Raw genomic sequence first — 21,986 nt, forward strand, 5'->3', positions numbered from 1 at the left:
ATGTAAGAATGGAAAAAAAAGAAAACAAAAGGTTTCGAAATTGAAAAATATTTGCGTTCAAAAGTTACGTATTTTGGAGAATGACCCATAAAAGCACGTGCGTGTAGATCGATGAAAACAGGCAAAATGTTTTAATTTGCATATTTTATGATTATTATTATTCTTATTTATGAAGCCGAGTTTACTAACCTATAATCACTTCCTTCAGTCAGAAAAACGCCAATATACAATCAACTTATTACTGTCGACTTATATGCTTGTAGTATACGATTTTTTAAATGCGATTTTTTAAATATCACTTTTTAAACGTAATAAAACGACGAACTAAATCTGTTATCGACTCAGATAAAATATTTTTTAACCAGATAAGCGAAATTTGCTTCCATTTCTTTATTGCGTTTCTTCATTACAAATTTTTTGACCTGACAGTAAAATAGGAACGTCAAAGAACTGTTGAAGTTAAAATTTATTACTTTGCGTACAGTATGGTCTGTCGGATCAGGAAAGGTTTAGATCAGTGGTTTTCAACCTTTTTGAGCCTATTGCTCCGCTCTAGAGGTCGATTGACACCTATCGCCCTCCTTCTTTCTTGGAAAAACCATAAGATGACGTTAGTAAACATCAATATTATTGATGATTAATATCATATTGATTGATATTATATCGAATAAAACTTATTTAGGATACAAAATCGAACGTGTCTCCAGTGTACTGCGTATTTTAAAAAATGCATTAGCTTTGCCTCGATATAAATTTAGAAACTATGTTTCAGGAATATTTCATTACGGCTTTAAAAGTAAAGATTCTCACAGCATAGCTCAGTTTAAACTGAGATACAAACCCAACATCATTTGAAGAATTAATTTTATTCTCTCTATGGCTAGCGTAGAGTTTAAAATGTTTATTTTAGTAACTTTTCCTCTGAATTAACGAAACAACTTTATTTTAGGTGTTTTATATGGCAATTGTGATGTACGCTCCGTCTCTAGCTTTGTCGCAAGGTAAGGACATTTCAGTCTAATATGATGCTTAAAATAATAACTAACACATGCAATAACACTAAATAAAGCATAATCTGGCTTCTGACTGAGAGCAACAGTTACTAAAAATTCGTCATTTAAATTCTGCAGTTGTGCTCTGCTTTAGTATTTCATCTTTCGTGGATAGTGCGTTGAGTCCGTGTACTATTACGACCGAAACGACTCTACCGGTAGAAAAATCAATGCGCAATTCATGGAAGAGAAGGATTGCGTATTATTTGTCCACCACTAGGGTGTTTCCATCCCACCAGCACACGATCCCTGGTGAAAACCCTTTATCATTGGATTTTCAAAACTATTGCTCCCTGTCTGAAATCAGCATTATAGCATCAAGAGCTTCTAACACTACGGATAAACTCAAAGAAAGGTAAGAATGTGAAACATTATGTATAATTTGTGACGAACTTAAACTATGCAATAAAAGCAAAAATACATTAAAGCGGTTAATGCTGCAATATTTTCTCTGTACATACTTATTTGGGTTTTATTTATTGTTTTTAATCGACCAGACAAGTTTGGAAAGTGGTGTAGTCCAGTAACTTAGTACATTGTAAGTTGCATCAAATGGGGGTAGATGGTTTCATGTTTTTTTTCCTTGTATGGGATGTGACGAAGATGCAAATTCCAAATTTTCGACCTCGGCAACCTCCCGGAACATTTTTGAAAATCGCCAAAACTGCTGAATTTTCGTACTTTTTTCGGATTTTCCCCTTTTTGACCATGAAGGAGCACGTATTTAATAAACATCATCGTTTGACGCATTTAAACGAGATTAAATTTGCTACAGTTTGACACCAGAATGGGCTTGTTAGCCCAAATAGGTTTTGAGATACAGCTTTTCAAAGTTTCGCATGTTCTCTGAACTTGGAAATTTTCAATCTATTTCCTTTTTTCATCATACATGCAGCTGATACAAAGAAACTGTGGGACTGGTTCTTTTAAGTACCCTCCATTTCCTAACGTGGATGTTATCATGTCCTTAAACAGTGGACTTGTAGGAGAGAAAGGAATCAGCTGTTACATGGCCAGGGATATTGGGAAGAAAGCAATGTTAAATATTGTTGGGGAAAATTTCCGAGGCGTTAAATTCGAGCGTAATCAAAAGTTGTGTCTCTTTCCTCTACTCTTCGTACTATTACCAGTAGGGAAGTGACTATCGACCCCCTTACACTGTTTCACAGCATATGCGTTTTGAAGCAGTCTGACGAAGAATTGAAGAACTTCTTCACATACGAGCTTTCACCATTCTCTATTCACTCAAGAAGGAATGAGGAAGGGCAATAAGTAATCTTTCTATGCAGCTTTCCAACCAGTCAATATTGATGAGTCACATGGAGAAACTAAATTTGTGGTTGTAGATGGTTGTTATCTCCTTCAAAGTGGTGTGGCCCAAGCAATCCTCGTTTGAGTTGATAGCTGCCCGATATTTAAAATGTCTCGAGGCACAGTACGGTCAGAACATAGCAGTGGTATTTGAGGGTTACCCAACAGAACCTGGTCAAATAAGCACAAAGAGTTCTAAAAGCAATCGTCGAGCTCAAACACATTGTTCTCCGGAGGTTATATTTGAGGAAACATCTACTCCTAATGTTTTTTAAGAATTTTTTTTATCGAGTAATAAAATCAAATTGAGATTCATTTGACTGCTGAAGGTGAAATTTGTAGCCAAAAACATTGAGGGTTTTCAGGCTGAAGAAGATGCGGATAGGCTAATAATAACTACAGCTATAAGAAAGGTCTCTGATTTTCTGATCGTGGTTATTGCAGGAGAGGGCATGGACTTGTTGGTAATCCTTACTTGTTTCAAAGGTCCCACACTAGGTACCATAAACCTTAAGAAGTCTGGAAGAGGCAAAAAACCAGATGTGTTCTCAATCACCTCAACAACAGCAGGTAATCAGCTTGTCGCTTTCACTCACGCTTTCAGTGGTTGTGATTCCAACTCTTGTTTCTTCGGCCAAGGAAAACTCAAGTTGCTTGAAATACTGCAGAGGCATGAAGAGCTTAAAGAGAAAATTGCAGTTTTCTCTAATCCGGCTGCAACAGTTGAAGCCGGGGAGAAAATTATCGTTGAGCTGGCTGTATGGGGGAGAAAGGTCCAGTCAAATCCTCAACTACCTGCGCTACCAACTCTTTACAAAAGGTCCAGCCATGACCAACTTAAACCTGGCCAGACTTCCTCCTACGAAAGATACTGCAAATCAACATTCGCTTCGTAAATACCACCATGTGCAGCAGTGACTCAGTTGCAAAAAGAATCCTGGTCAAATGTGGATGGGTTACTATAGCCCAAGAACTTTTTTCAAAGATGATGTCGAGAGTAGTAGCCCCCGAAAACCTGCTAAAAATGATTTTCTGCTGTTGTAAAAGAGGATGTAAATATGCTTGCAGTGTTACAGCCGAAGGAAGGCAGGTTTGAAGTGCTCAATTGTCTGCAGAACTTGCAATGGCCAGTTGTGTGAAAATCTGCCTGAAATTGCCATAGACATTAATGTCATTGTTCATGATTGGGACGAGCTCGACGACGAGATGGATTGGCTGCTTGACTCTCCAATCAGTCAACTCGCCAGAAATGCTATTGAACAAGTCGAGGAGCAATTTCAGGGATACTAACACTCGTATTATTGTTTTCTATCAATTAATACTATTTAATATGTGGGTCGCATTTATATTAGATCTTCTTGGCAGAGAGTTGATAGTGTGGTTGGAAAAAAATATTTTGCAATGATACTGATATAAAAAAGGCTATTACATGCTAGTTCTGAAATTGCCATACATTTTGCGGGATAATCCGCAGTAAAATATTTTCATTCCCTTTCTGGATGTCCATGATGAGGGAAATGGCACTGGAAGAGACCAATTGGCAAATTTACTTGGTCCTGGTCCATGGGAGCCCATATGCAAAACTTTAAGGGGGACTCAGATATTTCTCCCTTGGTTTAGCAGGATATTTTCCCCATAGAAACCAATTTCGGTACGGATTAGAGTTATTAAAATTTGAAATTTTTAATAACTTATTCATTAAGGGCTGGAGAAGAAATGTTTTCACATTTCTGCAAAAAAAAAGTACTAAAAGCAAGGAAGTTCTAATTTGTAAGGGGGGAGGGACTTGAGCCCCCTCGTTGCCCCCCTCCCACATATGGGCACCCTTGCCCTGGTCCTTCAAAAAGGATTAAACAGTTTTGTTTCTTATTTCTCCCTTTTTTTAATTAATACTTCTTGAAAACACTAAATATAAATGTATGTAAAATAAATTTTGTATTTCAATATCAGTCCTCTGGTTGTGAATAGTGACTTCCCCCCAATATACCTTTCTCCTTCCCTCAACCCCTTCAAAATGTTAAATTGAATAAATGTTTACTAAACTAACTCATATCATGCAGGTTATTGAAGACATAAAAACAACTGCATGTATGATAAAAAAAAAAAAGGAAATTGATTGAAAATTTTGAAATTTGGAGAATTTGCGAAACTTTGAAAAATTGTACCTCGAAAATTATTGGAGATACTAAGCCCATTCTGGTGTCCAATTGTAGCAAATGTAATCTAGTTTAAATGTGTAATTAAAGGTGTTTGTCAAAAACGTACTCCTTCATGGTCAAAATAGTGAAAATCCGAAAAAGGTACGAAAATTCAACAGTTTTGGCGATTGTCAAAAGTGTCCTGGGAGGTTGTCAAGGTCGAAAACTTGAATTTTGCATCTTGATCACGTCCCATACAAGAAAAAATCATGAAACCTACTACCCCCATTTGATGCAACTTAGGCTCCCCTTTCCAGAACAAGCTTACTGGACTAGTGGCAATAATGCATTTATTGATATGCAGTCGATGTTAGTGCGTTTTCAAAATTTGGATAATATTAAGCTGTACTTACTGAATATAGTAAAACATTGCTGTTTATTATATTTTCAAAAAAGATATTGTCCATTCCAACTGATGCTTTTACTTTATGATTTATTTCATGAAATATTGCTAGTGTCAGGCGAAATTGCAACGACTCCCATGAAAAATGGCATACTACTTCACGAACTTTCATGTATATCATGATTTTGTCGTGACTATCATGAGAACTGACAGAAATGGTATCTCATGATTTTTTTGTCGTTTCAAATACGACATCAGTACCTCAGAGTTGCCAAAAAACTTCCTTCTGATGCCTTATTAGATTCTAATCAAGTATTGAGCTTGTGCATTGATTAGAAAGAAATTCTTTATATCTCGTCCGTTTTGTCGTTGGAAACATAATTTTTGTACGTTGACTCTAACTTATAACATAAGATTTTCTTCTGATACACCTTGATATATCACCACCTCTGATACACCATAGCATATTACTGTATTTGAAGTATTCAAAGTAGTTTTAGTTGTTCCAAACATGAAGTCAAGGAGTCGTTATACGTAAAATTACATTACAAAATACAATTTCTGGGGACTGGCAACTGATAGAATGGAACAAGCTTATTCTTCATAACCTTATCTATAAAATATAATGTTTTTCAACATAGTGTTGTTATTCTATCATAATATTTTGTGCCATTGTTATTTGATAGCTGGAAACAAAGGTATTAATCATCAGCTAGCTTGTCTGCAAAACATGCATTTTTCATAAACCAGGAAAACTTAAGTATCTTTCATGCTAAAAAAAAAAACATAAAATAAATAAATAATAAAATTAACAAAATAATAAGTAAAAAAAAACATTAGAAACTGCTGGAAATAACTTACTGTGGCTCAATAACTGTTGACTCATGAAAGTTGCTGTGATTTTTGAATAGAGCCACCTGCTGGGCATTTTGTTTGGACGAAAGAGCTGCTGATTTAGTGATCTACTTAACTATTTAAAAGAAATTTTAAGCTTCAGAAAAGTATTTCATGTTTTAATTGGACCTTTACTGACTTTTACAAATCAACAGAGCTAATCGAAATTCAAAATCTCATACTTATGAAACTTTTCAAGTTCGAAAAAAAAATAATGTATGAGTTTTATCAATGTCAAATTTGAGGAAAAAATGTCGCCTGTATAGTGTTTTCTTTTTGATCCGAGTAAAAAAAGAATAGCCAATTCTTTTGTTGAAAGTGTAAAAATAATGAAGTGGTTTTTGCATTTATTAGAATCCCGGAGTACGATGCTATAGTCGAAAACGTTGATAAACAATAGCCTCTAAACTTGGAAGGTCAGAGGCCTATATCACACTGAGGGTGTCTGACGACTGATACTTCTAAAAATTGTGGTTGATTGAGATGCGTAGTTTTTTGATGTCAAACATGTCTTCAAGTCATGAAAAATTTCCTCATTTAACGAGTTTAGATGAAAGTTTCTTCAAGTGACAACAGATGCTACTGCAAAACCAACAGATTTGCTGAAAAACATAAAACAAAATTACTGTAAAACGAACAGCAAAACGGGAGTAAAACCAACGAATTTGCTGCTAAAACTGAAAAACAAAATTGCCTTAAATGGTAAAATATGCTAACACCCTTTACACCAGAATGATTTTGTGTATACTTACAGTGATTTTTTTTACAGTGCAGAGAACAACCGCTTTTTGGCGAACATAATTAAAGCAATTTTTAAAATCATTCTAAATGTTTCTTGACATATTTCCGTATTATGTTCTTAAATTTCATAAACTAGACTTCAGCTGCAGCTCAAGCGGCAATTTTTTAAAAAACTTTTTCTTTAGTTCTTTTACAGTTCCAGTAAAACGACGTATGTCACGAATCTTTTTCGATCACGTGTTCCCAAATTTGGCTTCAATATATGACTCTGCTGTCTTCGAGCATTTTGTCGCCAAATTTACGTGTAAGGTTAGGCACATCCCGTAATTTTTGGCATTGGAAACGTTTCGCATTCATGCACACATTATACTTTAAAATTTCTTTCTGCTGCCATTTAAACATCATTGGAGATTAGTATTCGTCATATAAAAGACAACTACAGAGATATCATGTCACTTCTGTCGAATTTAGACAGTGGTTTCTTGTTCCATTATGTTTTATTCTAATATTTTATCCATAAGCTTTGATAACTTATGATCAAATAAACTTATCATGCCTTTCCATGTATTCTTAACGTACTTTTCATGCACGAAAACTTCATTTGTATGCTTCGATCGTATCAAGTGAACTTATCATGTCCTTTTATCTTTTTTTTACGTATTTTTAAATCAGAAGATTTTTGATCGCGTGGATTATATTTTGTCGTCTTTTTAGCAACACTCAACAGTATGCTGATTGAGGACATACTTCTAAGTTATAGCGCGAGTTAGCGGACAGATTGCGCATTTAAACTTAAGATTCCATAAAGCAACATCTACCTGTACTCTACTCTGTTGATTGGCTGGTATACCTGCATGCATGTATATATCATATGAATTTTTCGCCGAAATCTAGAGCTAAATCAAACCAGATTAAAATCTGACGAAAGTTCAGTCAGAACCATACTCTGGAACTGGTGATTTGAGGAATTCGGAGAGAAGTTCTCGAGTCAATGCTCATAATTTTTGCCACGAACTGCATCAGTGAGTAAAAACATTTCTCAACTCGTGCCTACTTTCATATTGGTTCCAAACTCTGGTTAAGTTCAGTTCACCTCTTTAGTTTAAGTATTTTTTTATTTATTTTTTGTAAGAAGTAAAAAATCTTTAGTTCTTTTGTAAAAAAAAAAAAAAAAAGGTAGCTACAGAAGTTGCCGCTTTTAGCCTCAGTGGAAATCTAGTTTATGAAATTTAAATACATAATGTACAAACATGTCAAGAATATGTTTAGAAATTGTTTTAATTGCATAACTAAGGTAGAGTCAGAATTTTTTTTAAACAATGATGGTTCATAAACCAAATGCTTTGGAAATTTGAAAAAAAAAAAAAAAAAAAAAAACCCCAATAACTTTATGTAAAACTATCGCGAAGTACAAGTAGAAAAAACGTTGTTTTGATTTTACTAGTTATTGTGAAACTTAAATGCAAAAGCATATTTTGGATGCTGAAAACCACATTATGAGGCAGTGAGAAGCAAAGGGCTGTAAGTGGCAAAATTAAAAATTTAGAGATAACCAGTACACATGGTAGGTGAACCTCTCCTCTGTCTTGGGGCAAGAGATGGTACTAGTAGCTCTGGTAGTTGTTGCTATACAGCATGATTTAGAAAAAAAAATCAGTGAAAGCCTACCTAGGACGTTATCTTTAAACGCGTGTTACTCAAAACTTGAAAATGTCCACTTTCATCCCTTTGCTTCTCACTGCCTCATTTGATAAATCATGTACTACAATCGGTTTAAATGCTAATTCAACTGCTTAAAATTTTGATAAACAATTATATTTGAAGTTGAAAACAAAATGTAACAGACTTTTTTCCTTTTCTTTAAGTGACGGGCTTGAAGGTATGGTTCTGTGTTCTTTCCATTGGAATCGTTTGCACATTCTACACTACTATAGTAAGTACTTGAACATTTTTCTCTGATTGATAGCTATGTGTTGTGAATTCAGCTTTATAAGCGTTTTTAAATGACTCTAAATGTGCGAAGCATTCCAGCTCTATAGTTTAAAAAGAAAAAAAAAGAAAAACGAACACACATATGTACACATTAATTGGAGTTCCAGATAGCACTTGAAATGGGATGTGCATTTTGATACTTTTAAAAAGCATCTCTGACTAATTTATGTCCTACAGTGGACACTTCTTCAGTCAGTAAAAATAGAGTTTTAAGCAATAAATGTACAAAAAATATGTTTATTGATCATGCCTTGTTACTGAAATTGAACACCGTTTATAAATATGAAACACTACAAAGGTTTACTACAGTACTCAATTAGTTCTTACTCAATGAGGAGTATCATACATTTACGCTAAATTTAATAGGAGAGAGTTGGGAGGAATGAAATAAAATCTTAACAGAAATATTTTAAAAATTATTTTCTACTGCTACAATGTCACTCAACAAAAAAGCCGCCATTTTGTCCCGCACGTGACAGCTCATATATTTCATTAAAAATAAATAATTTTAATCGCAATAAACAGATTTTTTACTTAGGAAATCCCACATACGTTTGTAATTCCTTAAGAAACAAAATTTAGTTCATTACCCGTATAAATTAATATTTTTAATGAAATCAGGTCAAGTGCGGGACAAAAATGACCGTTTTCCCTGGAATGTCCGTACAATGATGTAAATTTCAGAACAGAAAACTAACTTTACATTTTAACATGCTTACAAAATATAAAATTGGTGGTCATTATTGCAATATTATTTTTAAAAATTAAATAGTAAAGATATGCCATGCGTCCCTTGCTAAAAGGAAGGAACATGCATTTGAAAGTTAAAATAAAAGTATTACTTTCAAAAACATTATGTAGAATGACAAAGACAACTTATCACTTACACAACAAGATTTATTTAATATTAATAAAACCTTTTTAACTAACATTATACAGTCGAAATATTTTATAAAGAGCCCTGATTTAACAAAGAAGTCAGAAATATTTGAATAATAAAGCTGAAAATGGTGCTGCGTGTTTTCATTGAGAGCAAGGTCCTTTTCAAAGGATCTGGAATGAATAGTGGACTCAGTGTCAAAAACGTCTCAAATAGGCTCATATAGACGCATTTTTGACATTTTCATCACTGGAAATAAAAAAAAAAAGTCATTTGTTTGAAGTGCAAATAAAAAATTTATCAAATGCAAACAGTTGTTTTCTAGTGCTATTTTTGCGGTACCTCATAATGGAAGACAACCTGTCCAAACAAGAGGGGACAACCTGTTCCTGATTTTTTAAAATTCAACTTCATAGTTAAAAGTTTTGGTTTAAGCTCTTAAACTGGAATGATTCGAATCATTTCTGAATATCATTTTACCCTCAAAATATATTTTTCTCTTAAATCATGTTGGTTGAAAGTACCCAAAACAAAAAGTACACTACGTTTCAATAATTTACCCTACGATAAATAAAATAAAAATATTTGTCACTCTCGTATTTTTAAATTGATCGGTAATAACTGAATAAAAATCCAATAAAATTTCAATGGCTTCGCAATTAAAACTGAAACATCGTTTTCTTTATATTTTCAAATTAATATAGCTGACAGAAAAGTAACCAATTGAAACATGTTATTTGTAACTCATTTTCCTCTTTCACTAAAATGTTTTGAATGGTTTACATAAAAGTCGTTTATTTAAAGAAACTTGTTTTGAGGGTTGTTTTTTTTAGGAGGGGGATGACAATTTATCTCAAAATTCCTTTGAAACAGACAGTTGATTCGTCTGAAAATGAAAGCAAGACTAATTACCTAGCTTAAAGTGCAATATGCATTTTATTGTTAGATTATTTACTGAGAAGAAAACGAGTTTGAAAGTGGAACGCCATAATTTCTTCGCTGATAGTAATCATTATAATTAAGCGAAATCTGAAACAAATGTTGATTGAATAAAGATTAAGGGATTGACTTAGTAATTTGTTGTCACAGGTAAAATTGCTGGAATTTTTGCTAGGGAGATTTAAATTAAAGGTTAAAAGTAGTACAAAACAATTAAAATTGAACAGCTAATTGCAATATCTATTTATGTTACAGTTGAGAATAAATAGTATTTTGAGATTTATGAAAAGTCATAAAAAATAATTTCCACAAACGTAGTCTTTTGCAAATAATGTACAAGAAAATATTTCATGCAATTAAATCATTTTCTTTATATCCAATTCACAGGTATAGCAATATAATCCTTTCTTTTAAAGATATTTCATAATTTAGTTTTTTACTGGTGAAACTTAAGAATCAGCTTAACTTATGGAAGTAACTCACGTTTTTTTGATTATGTATTACTTGTAGTATGAGTAACTATACTACTCCTACACACACTTTCTGAACAGCCGTTCATTTGAAATTTCTTCATGTATTCACAACGTGAATATCTTTTAGACAAATGGAATATTTAAAAATGAAACACTTTAAAACATTTTTAATCTATTAAAATTTGAATTCATCATAAGGAGAAGAAAAAAAACGCGGAAGAAGAATTAGTTTGTGACGCTTCGTGTGTGTCACAAACTAATTATAAGTACAACAATTAATACTTTCAAGACTTAATTCTAAGTTTAAATCTCATGCATTCTCATAAATATGTAAACATTTCAGAAAATCTTCGTAATCGTCAAAGATTTTTCATAATTGAATTTATAAAACTAGTCAGTAATAAGTAACAACTTTAATAACTAGAATGTTTGAGACGTTGCTGCATGTCATTTCATCGAAAAAGCATGTAAAGGGCAAACGCCATTAGGTAGCTTGAACAAAATTTATTTTCAGCGAAGGAATGGTTAATTTTTTAAGTGCACCGGTTGGTAACTGACATCACATTTCATTGTTTTATTTTTTTTTCAAATTCCTCCCGAGTTTTCATTGCATATTTTTTTATTGTGTACCCATACTCTGATGTTTCGGACCGGGCCTCTTCTAGTATTGCAACGATATGTGAAAGGATTTGCATATGCTCTAGCTTACTTCAGTTTTCCATTTGAAAATAATTCATTATGATTTTTTTCCAAACCTTTTCAGAGTGATATTCAAATTAAAAAGTTCTTTTGTCTAATAAATATAACCAATTTCTGTTCTGACGATTTTAGAATTGAATTGCGTTTTGCAAGTTCGTTTCAAGTTTTTTATGACCTAATTTTGATTTTTTTTCTTATTATTAAGTGTTTCAGCATAAATTCGTTATGTTCAAGAAAAAAAAAAAAAGAAAGGAAAAACACGTGGCCTACATTTTTACATACAGCTTTAGTACTTGATGATATATATATATATATATTAAATTCCAGGTTTTGCTTCATGATTAAATTTGTTTTTTACTAAAATTTTGCCTTATTACTGAGATCTGGTATTTGAGTTTTACGTTTCTACAAATGCTATGGAAAATTTTTTGTCTGCCTTTTAATGTCTCTAATATGAGTGTATTTGAAGTTGTGATTTTTTCTTCTTTGTGACTCACTTTCCCCCATTGTTTTAAATATAACTATGACTTTGACTTTAATGACTAAGAAAATGACCCTTTTCTTAAAAGTGCCCAGTATTTTAATTAATAATGCTCTATGACTATGATTTTAATGACTAAGAAAATGACCCTTTTCTTAAAAGTGCCCAGTATTTTAATTAATAATGCTCTATGACTTTGACTTTAATGACTAAGAAAATGACCCTTTTCTTAAAAGTGCCCAGTATTTTAATTAATAATGCTCTGTCCTCCTTTATTTTCAAATACAGTAAGTGGTTTAAATCGCATTCATTTCAAAGCTATTTTTCACATGGAAATGATAAAATGCTTTTAATTATTATTATTATTTATTTTTTGGTTTGAACGATAGAAAATAAATTAAAATTGAACGTACTTAGTGTAAATTGAAATTATGCCTTTTCTTTGAGCTTCATTGTTTAGTTAATCTCATTTCCGTGCTTTTGGCTTTCATTACCATGTACCGCAAATATTGTTTCTGCACTTTCTTTCTGTCACATCATATGCCAATAATGAAGATTTAATAAATTATCTAAAGTTGCAATTAAAGTGATCAATTATTACTGATATTATTTTCCAAAAAAGCAGACATAATAACTGCATTGTCACTAAAACACATGAAAATCAAATAATTTTTACTTAAAAAAGAAAAAATTACTTTTATCCGAGAATGACCCTGTTGTTTTGAAACAGTAAGCGGTGCAAATTATATGGCATGCATTATTTAAAACGAAACTTATTTAAATACAGTGAACCCCCCCTTTCGAACAATTCGTTTTAAGAAAACCTCTTACTTATACAACCATAGAACATGCGCCTTTAAAACCAAACCCTTGCAGGTAAACTTTTTTGTCTCATGAGCATCGGTTTAAGATCAGTTTAACCACATACTTGTTGAGAGTTTTTTTTTTTGATTAATATGAGTATTAACTAATTTGATATTTTTTTATGCTTTTTGTTTTGACAAATTTAGGAAACATTGTTAAACAGGCATAAGCAAATTTACGATAATGTTTTTTTACGCTTACGATAGTGATTGCTTTGAGCAAAATAGGGATAGAAAATATGTTCCTTCTGTATCCCCTCTTTTAATTTAATTGTTAGAAATAGGTGAACTGTTCGAATTATCATCGTTACCGCAGATATTTTTTACCTTCGGGACGTTGGGAGTCATGACTGCTCATATATGTGTATAAACTACCATATTAGAATCGGCAATATGTGATAAATCTAGGGTACCTGAGGGGAGGGATGTTAATTCCAAAACCGTCTCGTAGTGACACTGATTTTTATAACCAAAGCACTACAGCTGATGCAGATCAAGGCCATCTGAATGGCATGCTCAGAGGTATTTCGGCCTCAAACGAAACGTTTCCTATTATTCACTAGAAAAAATATTCCTCCTCTAAAACCTTTTCACAGAGAACTCTGGGCTTCCCCGTTCTTAAGGCGCTACTGGCTTAATAAACTGGTTTGCTCAAGGTGCAGATGTCATGAAAATGAATAGCATGAACAACTCAGTTGAGGTGACTTAAACCGATAACAATAACATTGTACTGCGGTCCTCTCCAAATGCAATTGTTTTAAATTCCTTCCAAAAAAAAAAAAAAAAAAAGTTGTCATAGTCCCACGTTTAAAACTACAGAACCTTTATTCCTTCATAATTAAAGTCTTTGCCTCCGTAGCATAAATCAAAGCAGAACGAACATATTGTATCCACACTATAGCTAGGTAAATGAAAGTCAGGTTTTTTTTAATACTGCTTCGAAGAAGACTCAAACAATTAATGTTTCCTCTCGATCTTTTGGCGAATGGGGATACTTGGTTTAAATGTTATTAAACTACCATTTATAAATGTTGTTTATTTGGACGTCTAATTTAGTATATTCTTAACAAGCAAACGTCTGAACAAAAATTTTCCTCAAAAGCGAAAAATTTTATTTTGCCAAATTTGCAATTTCCAAGTTGTTGTTCTCAGCCCACGATATGATTTATTCTGTTGAAAAACTTCATTAGTAATATCTCACATATAACGCAAAGATAATTTACATTTGAAAAAAAACGTAAATTTTGTTACGATTTGTTTGTTTGTAACTGTTAAGATAAAGTTTGAAGGATCTAGCAGCATAAAAAGGTAAAAGGTCAATACACTTCAATAAAAAGTTCAACAGAAATTCATCTGGACATTTCTTGTTATGTTCTAGTAAGATTTTTTTTAAACATTTTGCGAGACGTAATTTAGCTTCTATAAGAGCTTCAGTTTAATTAATGAGGACAATATTTAACCAGAATTATGACAAAGTATCCATTTCTTTAAAAGGTAAAAAAATAAAATAAAATAAAATAAAAAATTAAAAAAAAATAAAGTTTAAGAGTTTTCATTCTTCTTTCTTTCCGTCAAGAAATTTCTATTTTTATCTTATATTTTTAGAGTACAGAAATATTTTGATTGTTCAAATCATCATATTAAACTTTTTTTTTGTTCTGTTTTAATAAGATTGTTAAAGTTATGACTTGTTCTGTTTTTTTTTTCTTTTTCTCGTTTAGGGCGGAATGAAAGCCGTCGTTTTAACTGATTTATTTCAAGTGTTTGTCATCTTTGGTGCAATGTTAGTTGTAGTCATTAAAGGATCTGTTGACATGGGAGGGTTTAGCTATGTTTGGAGCAAAAGCTCTGAAGGTGAACGGATCGAATTCTTCAAGTAAGTGCTATTTTTTAAAAGTCAGGTCACTGAAATCTTTAATATTCTTGAATCATGTGCCTGAAGGAATGAAATAAATAATAATTTGAATGATTTGTTGAATAATTAATTTGAATAATAATTTGAATAATCTGTTTGCTGGGAAAAGATACAATTCATCTGGATTCAAAAATAAAAGCTGAAATACGGCAAAATATATTTTTGGAAGAAAAAAAAATAGTTTAAAGCTTTAGAAGTTGTTACCTTTAATTATTTCTAAAATTATAAACATTTCATTCTTGGCCTCAAATAATAATTTGAAGTCATATTCATTGTTGTAAATAATACATTTGCTTACATTCACAGATTAACGATGAGGTTAATGGTGCATGTTTATTTATTTTTTTAATGTTCAAGTCTATAGAAACTTTATTATTAAAGCGGATGCGTCAAACAAGGCCATGTAGACTATTGAGACCATATCCATCCTTTTTTCTATGAATTATAGCAAAAATTCGCTAGCTCATGATTTTATTGTTATCAGAAAGCCTATCTGGTGATAAAGTGAAATCAACAAGCAGTTTGTTATCAACTGGCAAAAATAGCAACCATTATTACAAGAGAGCCTTGTAAAAAATGCCTAATCTTATTTTAAAGTAAATTTTGTTTCTTTATGGTTCACGGTAGTTTACTAGAAAAAAAAGTTGCTAACTGTTCTAGAAAACCTTATTTAAAAAGTTAACAAATTTAAAAAGAGAAATTTCCCTGTGTACTGCAATTTTTTCCTGTGATTTGATAACCCTTGAAAAGTAGCTCAATAAGGTCATGATTGGTTCTATTAAGACATCGAAAGATCGGGTGGAGGATATGATACTGTGCATATTATGCATATATGCGCAAGAACTGTCTGCAGGAATTACAAAAAACAGGGGAAAATGTGACGATTGATCTTTCTCTCTTCCATTAAAGTAAATATGGAATTTGATAATGTTTTGAAGCTTGTCAAATGTGGTTTAATATGTATCTATATTGACAATAATGAAAGATTTTTTTTTTTTTTAGTTTGCTAGTTCTTTTTGGCATATTTTCAGAATTGGCATTATTAGAGACCCTTGTTCTGTCCCTGGTCTGAGGGAGTTCGCCATTTTCCTTTAAACTTCTAAAAATATATAATTTCCCTTTGGAATGTTTTTTTTCTCGTATTTTATGACATTTTTGATGAATGTAAAGGGTGTCCCAAAATTAACGCAAGATTTGAATTTGCCGCCATTTTTGCAATAAATTGTGGTCAATCTTGAAAAAAGAACAATTTGGCTGCTGAGGGTCTAGGGTTATTACAAATGGAGCGTTTTCGATTCTATAATGCGTTTTCATTATCGAACAATTATTTGAAAAATAATGAAAGTTTGGGCGGGTCAAGCAGTTAACTGTTATTGGCGCTCGATATCGCAATTAGGTAATGCGCAGGTGGTTGTGGGATTGCTGACATACACGTTTGACTTCAAATAACCCCATAGGGAGAAGTCTAATGATGTAAAATCACACGATCTAGGGTACAATTCATATCACCGAAACGAGAGAGTACACGAACAGGAAATTCCTTATGCAGTGATTGAATTGTTTCGCTGGCTGTATAATAGCATAACACTCAATTTTTACTAACCCTAAACTCCCAGCTGTCAAATTGTTCTTTTTCCGTAGCTGCCAACAATTCACAGCAAAAATTGTGACAAATTCAAATCTTGCGTTAATTTTGGGACATCCTTTACATAAAGTGGAGCCAATTGAATCATGAAGGCGCAAAGTATTAGGCTTTGAATCTTAGGTTGACCATATTTGACGCGCTTTCTATTTTTCTCTTCTTCTCTGTACTTTTTAGCACATAAACTTATTGCAAGCACGCCTTTTTCTATCTGTCGATATATATCTCCACCCCCCCACATATATATATATATATATATATATATATATATATATATATATATATATATATATATATATATATATATATATATATATATATATTGGGTGTTCCATTTTAAACTGCAAGACCATTATTTTCATTATTTTCGCAACCGTTAGTCCTAGATGTATACTTCCAATTGTAAAAATATTCAAAACCAGATGCAGAGTTAAGATATTGAAAGTTTGAAACAAAAATAGAAATGAGTCAAAAAATACAAAATTTAACTTTTTATACGGGCCCTAGGGCCCCTAACTAATATTTAGAGAAATAATCTCCATTGAAAAATATTACTGACAAAAAAGCTTGACCTTTGTGCGACCAAAACTCAAGAAGATATTCCACTTCAAAGTTTTAAGGGACCATACTGAAGATAAGATTGGAACTTATCGCCCTTTCAGAAGAACGACATTTTGTCAGAGTAAAAAAAAAAAAGTATTTATATTTTTCATTGCTATTCAAAACTTCTTCCAAATGTTATGCCGTGATATGCAAAAACACACTACAGAACCTCGAACAATTTGAAAAACCACACTCTGCACACATATAATTTTAAACACTTGTTAACTACTATATTTCCCTCCAAAAGGTGTTATTGACGGCGAGTGTAAAGTGGTGTAAGTCGCAAAACGCTGCGCTTCATATCTCGGTGAATATTGGTCGTACTAATTTCAAACTTTTTGTGTTGAAATTGGTTTTTCAATGGATATTATTTCCCTATATATAAGTTAGGGGACCTGAGGCCGTATAAAAAGTTAAATTTTGTATTTTTTAACTCATTTTTATTTTCACTTAAAGTTTTCAATACATTAATTTGTATCTGATTTTGAACATTTTTGCATTTGGAAGTATGTATCTAGGACTAACGGTTGCGAAAATAGAGGTCTTGCAGGTTAAAACGGAACACCCTATATATATATATATATATATATATATATATATATATATATATATATATATATATATATATATATATATATATATATATATATATATATATATATATATATATATATATATATATATATATATATATATATATATATATATATATATATATATATATATATATATATATATATATATATATATATATATATATATATATATATATATAACATTTCATACATTTAAAAAAGTAATAGGACATGAGCCCTTTACCGTAAATAATTAAACGATTCCGAAGATGGATCTTTGGGATTCTCAAACCTCTGATATGCTTAACTTCCCTCTACAGTTTGTATCTCGCACATTTTCTATCTATATTTCTGTCCATCAATCTTTTTGTGTATGACACGTGTATTTATCAATATTGTAAGCCTGGTTTTAACGTTTTTTTTTTCTTTTGATAAGCTTTGATGCTGATCCCACAGTTCGCCACACGGTTTGGAGTTTAGTTATTGGTGGATTTTTCACATGGCTTTCTATATATGGTGTTAGTCAACCAATGGTGCAACGTTATTTGACAATATCGAATATTAAAGGAGCTAGAATGTAAGTTTTTGATTTCTATTTATCTTAATTACATTGTAATACTCTTTGCTTTTTTGATAATGATTGAGACTCGTATAGTAAAATACTTATACCTAATGCTTTTCGGATCTTTGCTGCTTCAAGTCTTATTTTTCACGTCTTATAATACTTCGTGAATTTTCAACTGACAGGCTTGTTAAACAAGGTTACAGGAGCACAGAAAGTAGGAGAATGTGGGGCAAAGTGAAATAGCGGGGTAAAGTAAAATGGTGAAATATTTACTCTGTTTTTAGCACCACCTATTTGGTAATATTTTAGCTATGTTGGCTACTCCATCCAGGATAAAATGATCTCTAAAGGTCCAATCATGTGACAATACAAGCAATTTTAGCATTTTTACTCATATTGTATTATTTTTTTGGAAGTCAAAAATTATTTTTGTTATTATAAAATGATAAAGTTCTTGCTATTAACGTTTTAAATATTAATTGAGACCTACGAATATTCGATGCAGCATTTATTTTATAAATATTAAGCTTATATTTATTTTAAATGCTTTGTCCAATTAGTCAAGTGCGTTAGGAGTAAAATAGATGGAGCAAAGAGAAATAGTTCATTTTGTTTACTTATTCAATTATTTATTAAATTACTTATAAATTCATTTACTAATTAATTTATTGGCACTTCTTCATTTAAATATTCCCTCTCATATTAATTCATTCAAATAGTTTATTATTTATTCACTATTATTCACTCATTTATTAATTAACATACTTAAATCAACTAATTTACTTATTCATTCGTATATATATATATTTTTCCCACTATTTATTTATTTATTCATTCACATTGTTTTAAATATTCAACCGTTATATAAAAAATCTTTTTAATAATCAGTTAGAAAATACAGTGAAACTCGGTTGTGACAAGCTTTGATTTAACGAAAATCCGGACTTAGTGAGAAGATCAGAATAGTTTGGTACAATGTTAAGTCTAAAAATTTTCTATTGAGAAAGACTTCCAGGTCAGTTTATACTTTTTGAGAAAATTTCCTTTAACATTTTGAAGCAAACCGAAAGTTAGTGAGTTATAACTCTTGAGAATAAGTGATGGTATCTCTTTATTTTCATTCGAGTAGTAGAGAAGCATTTGAAAATTATTTGTATGTTAACTGCGATGTTATCTGAGATATGCTTTCGGGAACATTGTAGCTCAATTTCAAGCTAATGAGGTAAAGAAAATAATGAAAGCGACGACGATTACGAAAAATATGAAATTTTTTAAAGTAGGAAAATCTTCATCATACTCAACTGCTTTTAATATCCGGAAAAACTTTACTTTTTCCCCCCAAGGCCGGTGTGGAAATGACGTACAGTAGCGCAAGAGGTGGTAAGACAGCGAAGAAAAACAACCAACTTCTTCGCTACTTTTCAAAAATAATAACTGGAAAAAACAAAGCAAATAAGTATGCGTTTTAATGAATTTTGATACGAACTCATTTTTTACGAGCACTTGGTTATAACGAGCAAATGGCATGGTCCTTTGACGTTTGTTATAAGCGAGTTCGACTGTATTTCCTTAGAAATATATCTTATTTTCACTTTGCACCCTTTCTTCATTTAGCCTTTTGGAAAAAAGAAGTGAAAATTTTCCACCCTTTTTTAAATTGCAAATTTATTGCAAAAAATAATTAAAATAATATTTCAATGGAATTTTTATTATAAAATACATTATGCTTTATTGAGCCGTAATTTTCAAAACAAATTTCCAATTTGTTCATTTTGAAAAAAGTAAGTGATCTTAACTATTTCACTTTGCACCACATTCCTCTACTGTAAGGATTTTAATGAAGACGTTAATATACTATTACTTAATGTATTTACTTATTTTTTCTGGGTATTTGCGTTTTTATAAGATTTGTAGTTTTCATAATATTGAAAGCAGTATAGTTTTTTCTGAAATCATGGTTTTATGATAGCATTTCTTTAGATGTCGGCATGCCTTGCCCGCTAATAGTGCAGTGGTTTTTTAGCAATTCGTCTTCATATACTTTTAATTTTCTTTAATTGATATATATTTACCTCTGGCAAAGATTTTTTTTTAAGCTGCATTCATTAAAGGTTATAAATTAAGTGACTGGAATAAAAATACTAACAGTGCATACCTTCTGGAGCGGTTTTTTTGATCAAAAATATCTTTTGGTGGATTTTCTTTTTTTGATCAAAACAGTCCTTTCATATGTGTAAACCATTGTATTAGAATTCGCATTTATGTTAAAACCAATGCCTCTGGGGGACGTTCTTACTCCCTCCTCCTTTGCGTCGTTACTGGTGCTGTGCAGACGTAACTAACAAAAGAGCAAAAAAAAAAAAAAAAAAGCGGTTTGAAAAAAAACTTAGCTCTGTTTGTCTCATTTCTTTTTAAATTTTTACATGTATATATTTGAATGTCATAACTTTCACATCACATTAACGACGTTAATATCGTTCGTTGGCGTTATTGCATGAAGCGAGTGTAGTATCTCTTTTTTTACTTATATATATACACTCCTGTTTGTGAAAATTGCAACACCATGAAGGAAGCATCATAGTTGAATTAAATTTAATGCACAGTTGAGTGGTAATGGTACAAATAAATGATTACATTTTCAAACCAAACAAACAATAAAAAGAGATAGAAATTAGTATTTTGTGTGGCCACCACGCGCCGCAATAAGAGCTGCTAAACGACTCGGCATGGAGTGGAACACAATTTGAATATCTGCCTGCGGAAGAGTATTCCATATTGTTTGTATGCGCAACCAAAGTTCGTCTGTCGAAGCAACAGGACGAGGATCACGAGCAAGACGCCGCCCAACGAAACCCCACACATGTTCAATCGATGACATATCTGTGGAATATTTTGGCCAAGGGAGAAGCTGTACCTGCTGCGAATCAAGGTAGGATTTGACAGTCCTGGCGACATGTGGACGGGCATTATCCTGCTGGAATACAGCCCCTGGCAATCCTTGCAGGAAAGGAAAAGGCTGGGGCTTGGGGCTGTAAAACTTCGTTTATGTATCGGGTACTGATCAGATTGCCCACAATTCGTAGCAATTGTGATCGTCCATGATATGCTATGGCACCCCAGACAAAACTCCGGGTGTTCGTCCATTGTGGCGTTCGATAATGCACTTCGGAATGTGCCGTTCACCGGCATAGCGCCTGACACGAATTCGGCAATCATGGTGCCACAAATTGAAGCGGGAAAAGGGATCCTTGCGTGCAGCCCACGCTGCAGCAGACGTCTCCGAATTGATGAAGCACACAATGAAACACCTGTAGCTGTTGACCACTGTGCTGCCAATTGTCTAGAAGAAGCTGTGTGGTCCGTCAGCGCCATACGCACCTGGTGTCTGTCATCACGAGCTGACGTAACATTTCGGGGTCCACTCCCGGATTTCCGAGCTGTTCGACCCTCGTCCGTCTACTGCTTCCAAACATGCATGATTGTGCTGCTGTTACGCTACACACGAGTGGCTACTGCACTATAAGACAATCCAGCTTCACGAAGGCCGACGATTCTGCCCCGTTCAAACTCCGAAATTTGCTCAAATTTCGCTTTCTTTCGTCGAAAAGGCATAGTAAAGATTCAGTTAACGTTTACTCTAGCATATAACCACCGATAATCATACACGCCTCGCTACAGCCGTCTATTTATATTCGGTTGGATCCGCCGTTCAGAGGGCGCTGCTCAGCATACGCATGCGCTCCAGGTCTGCAATTCTAATCATTTGCATATCATGCCCTACTTTATATTTCCTGCAATTTTCAGCTCACTCGCGTAAGTC

At 32.5% G+C, this 21,986-nt stretch overlaps 1 protein-coding gene across 1 annotated transcript in view; it reads left to right on the plus strand.

The window, feature by feature from the left end:
- Positions 1-21,986, plus strand: part of LOC129218144 (sodium-coupled monocarboxylate transporter 1-like) — a 74,937-nt gene that overhangs the window by 30,267 nt on the left and 22,684 nt on the right. Inside the window, exons 3-6 of the mRNA XM_054852357.1 lie at positions 950-1,001; positions 8,405-8,472; positions 14,588-14,742; positions 18,038-18,178. Coding sequence (XP_054708332.1) covers positions 950-1,001; positions 8,405-8,472; positions 14,588-14,742; positions 18,038-18,178 — 416 coding nt within the window. The remainder of the gene's footprint in view (positions 1-949; positions 1,002-8,404; positions 8,473-14,587; positions 14,743-18,037; positions 18,179-21,986) is intronic.

Source organism: Uloborus diversus, chromosome 3 (genome assembly GCF_026930045.1).
Source record: "Uloborus diversus isolate 005 chromosome 3, Udiv.v.3.1, whole genome shotgun sequence".
Classification (NCBI taxonomy): domain Eukaryota; kingdom Metazoa; phylum Arthropoda; class Arachnida; order Araneae; family Uloboridae; genus Uloborus; species Uloborus diversus.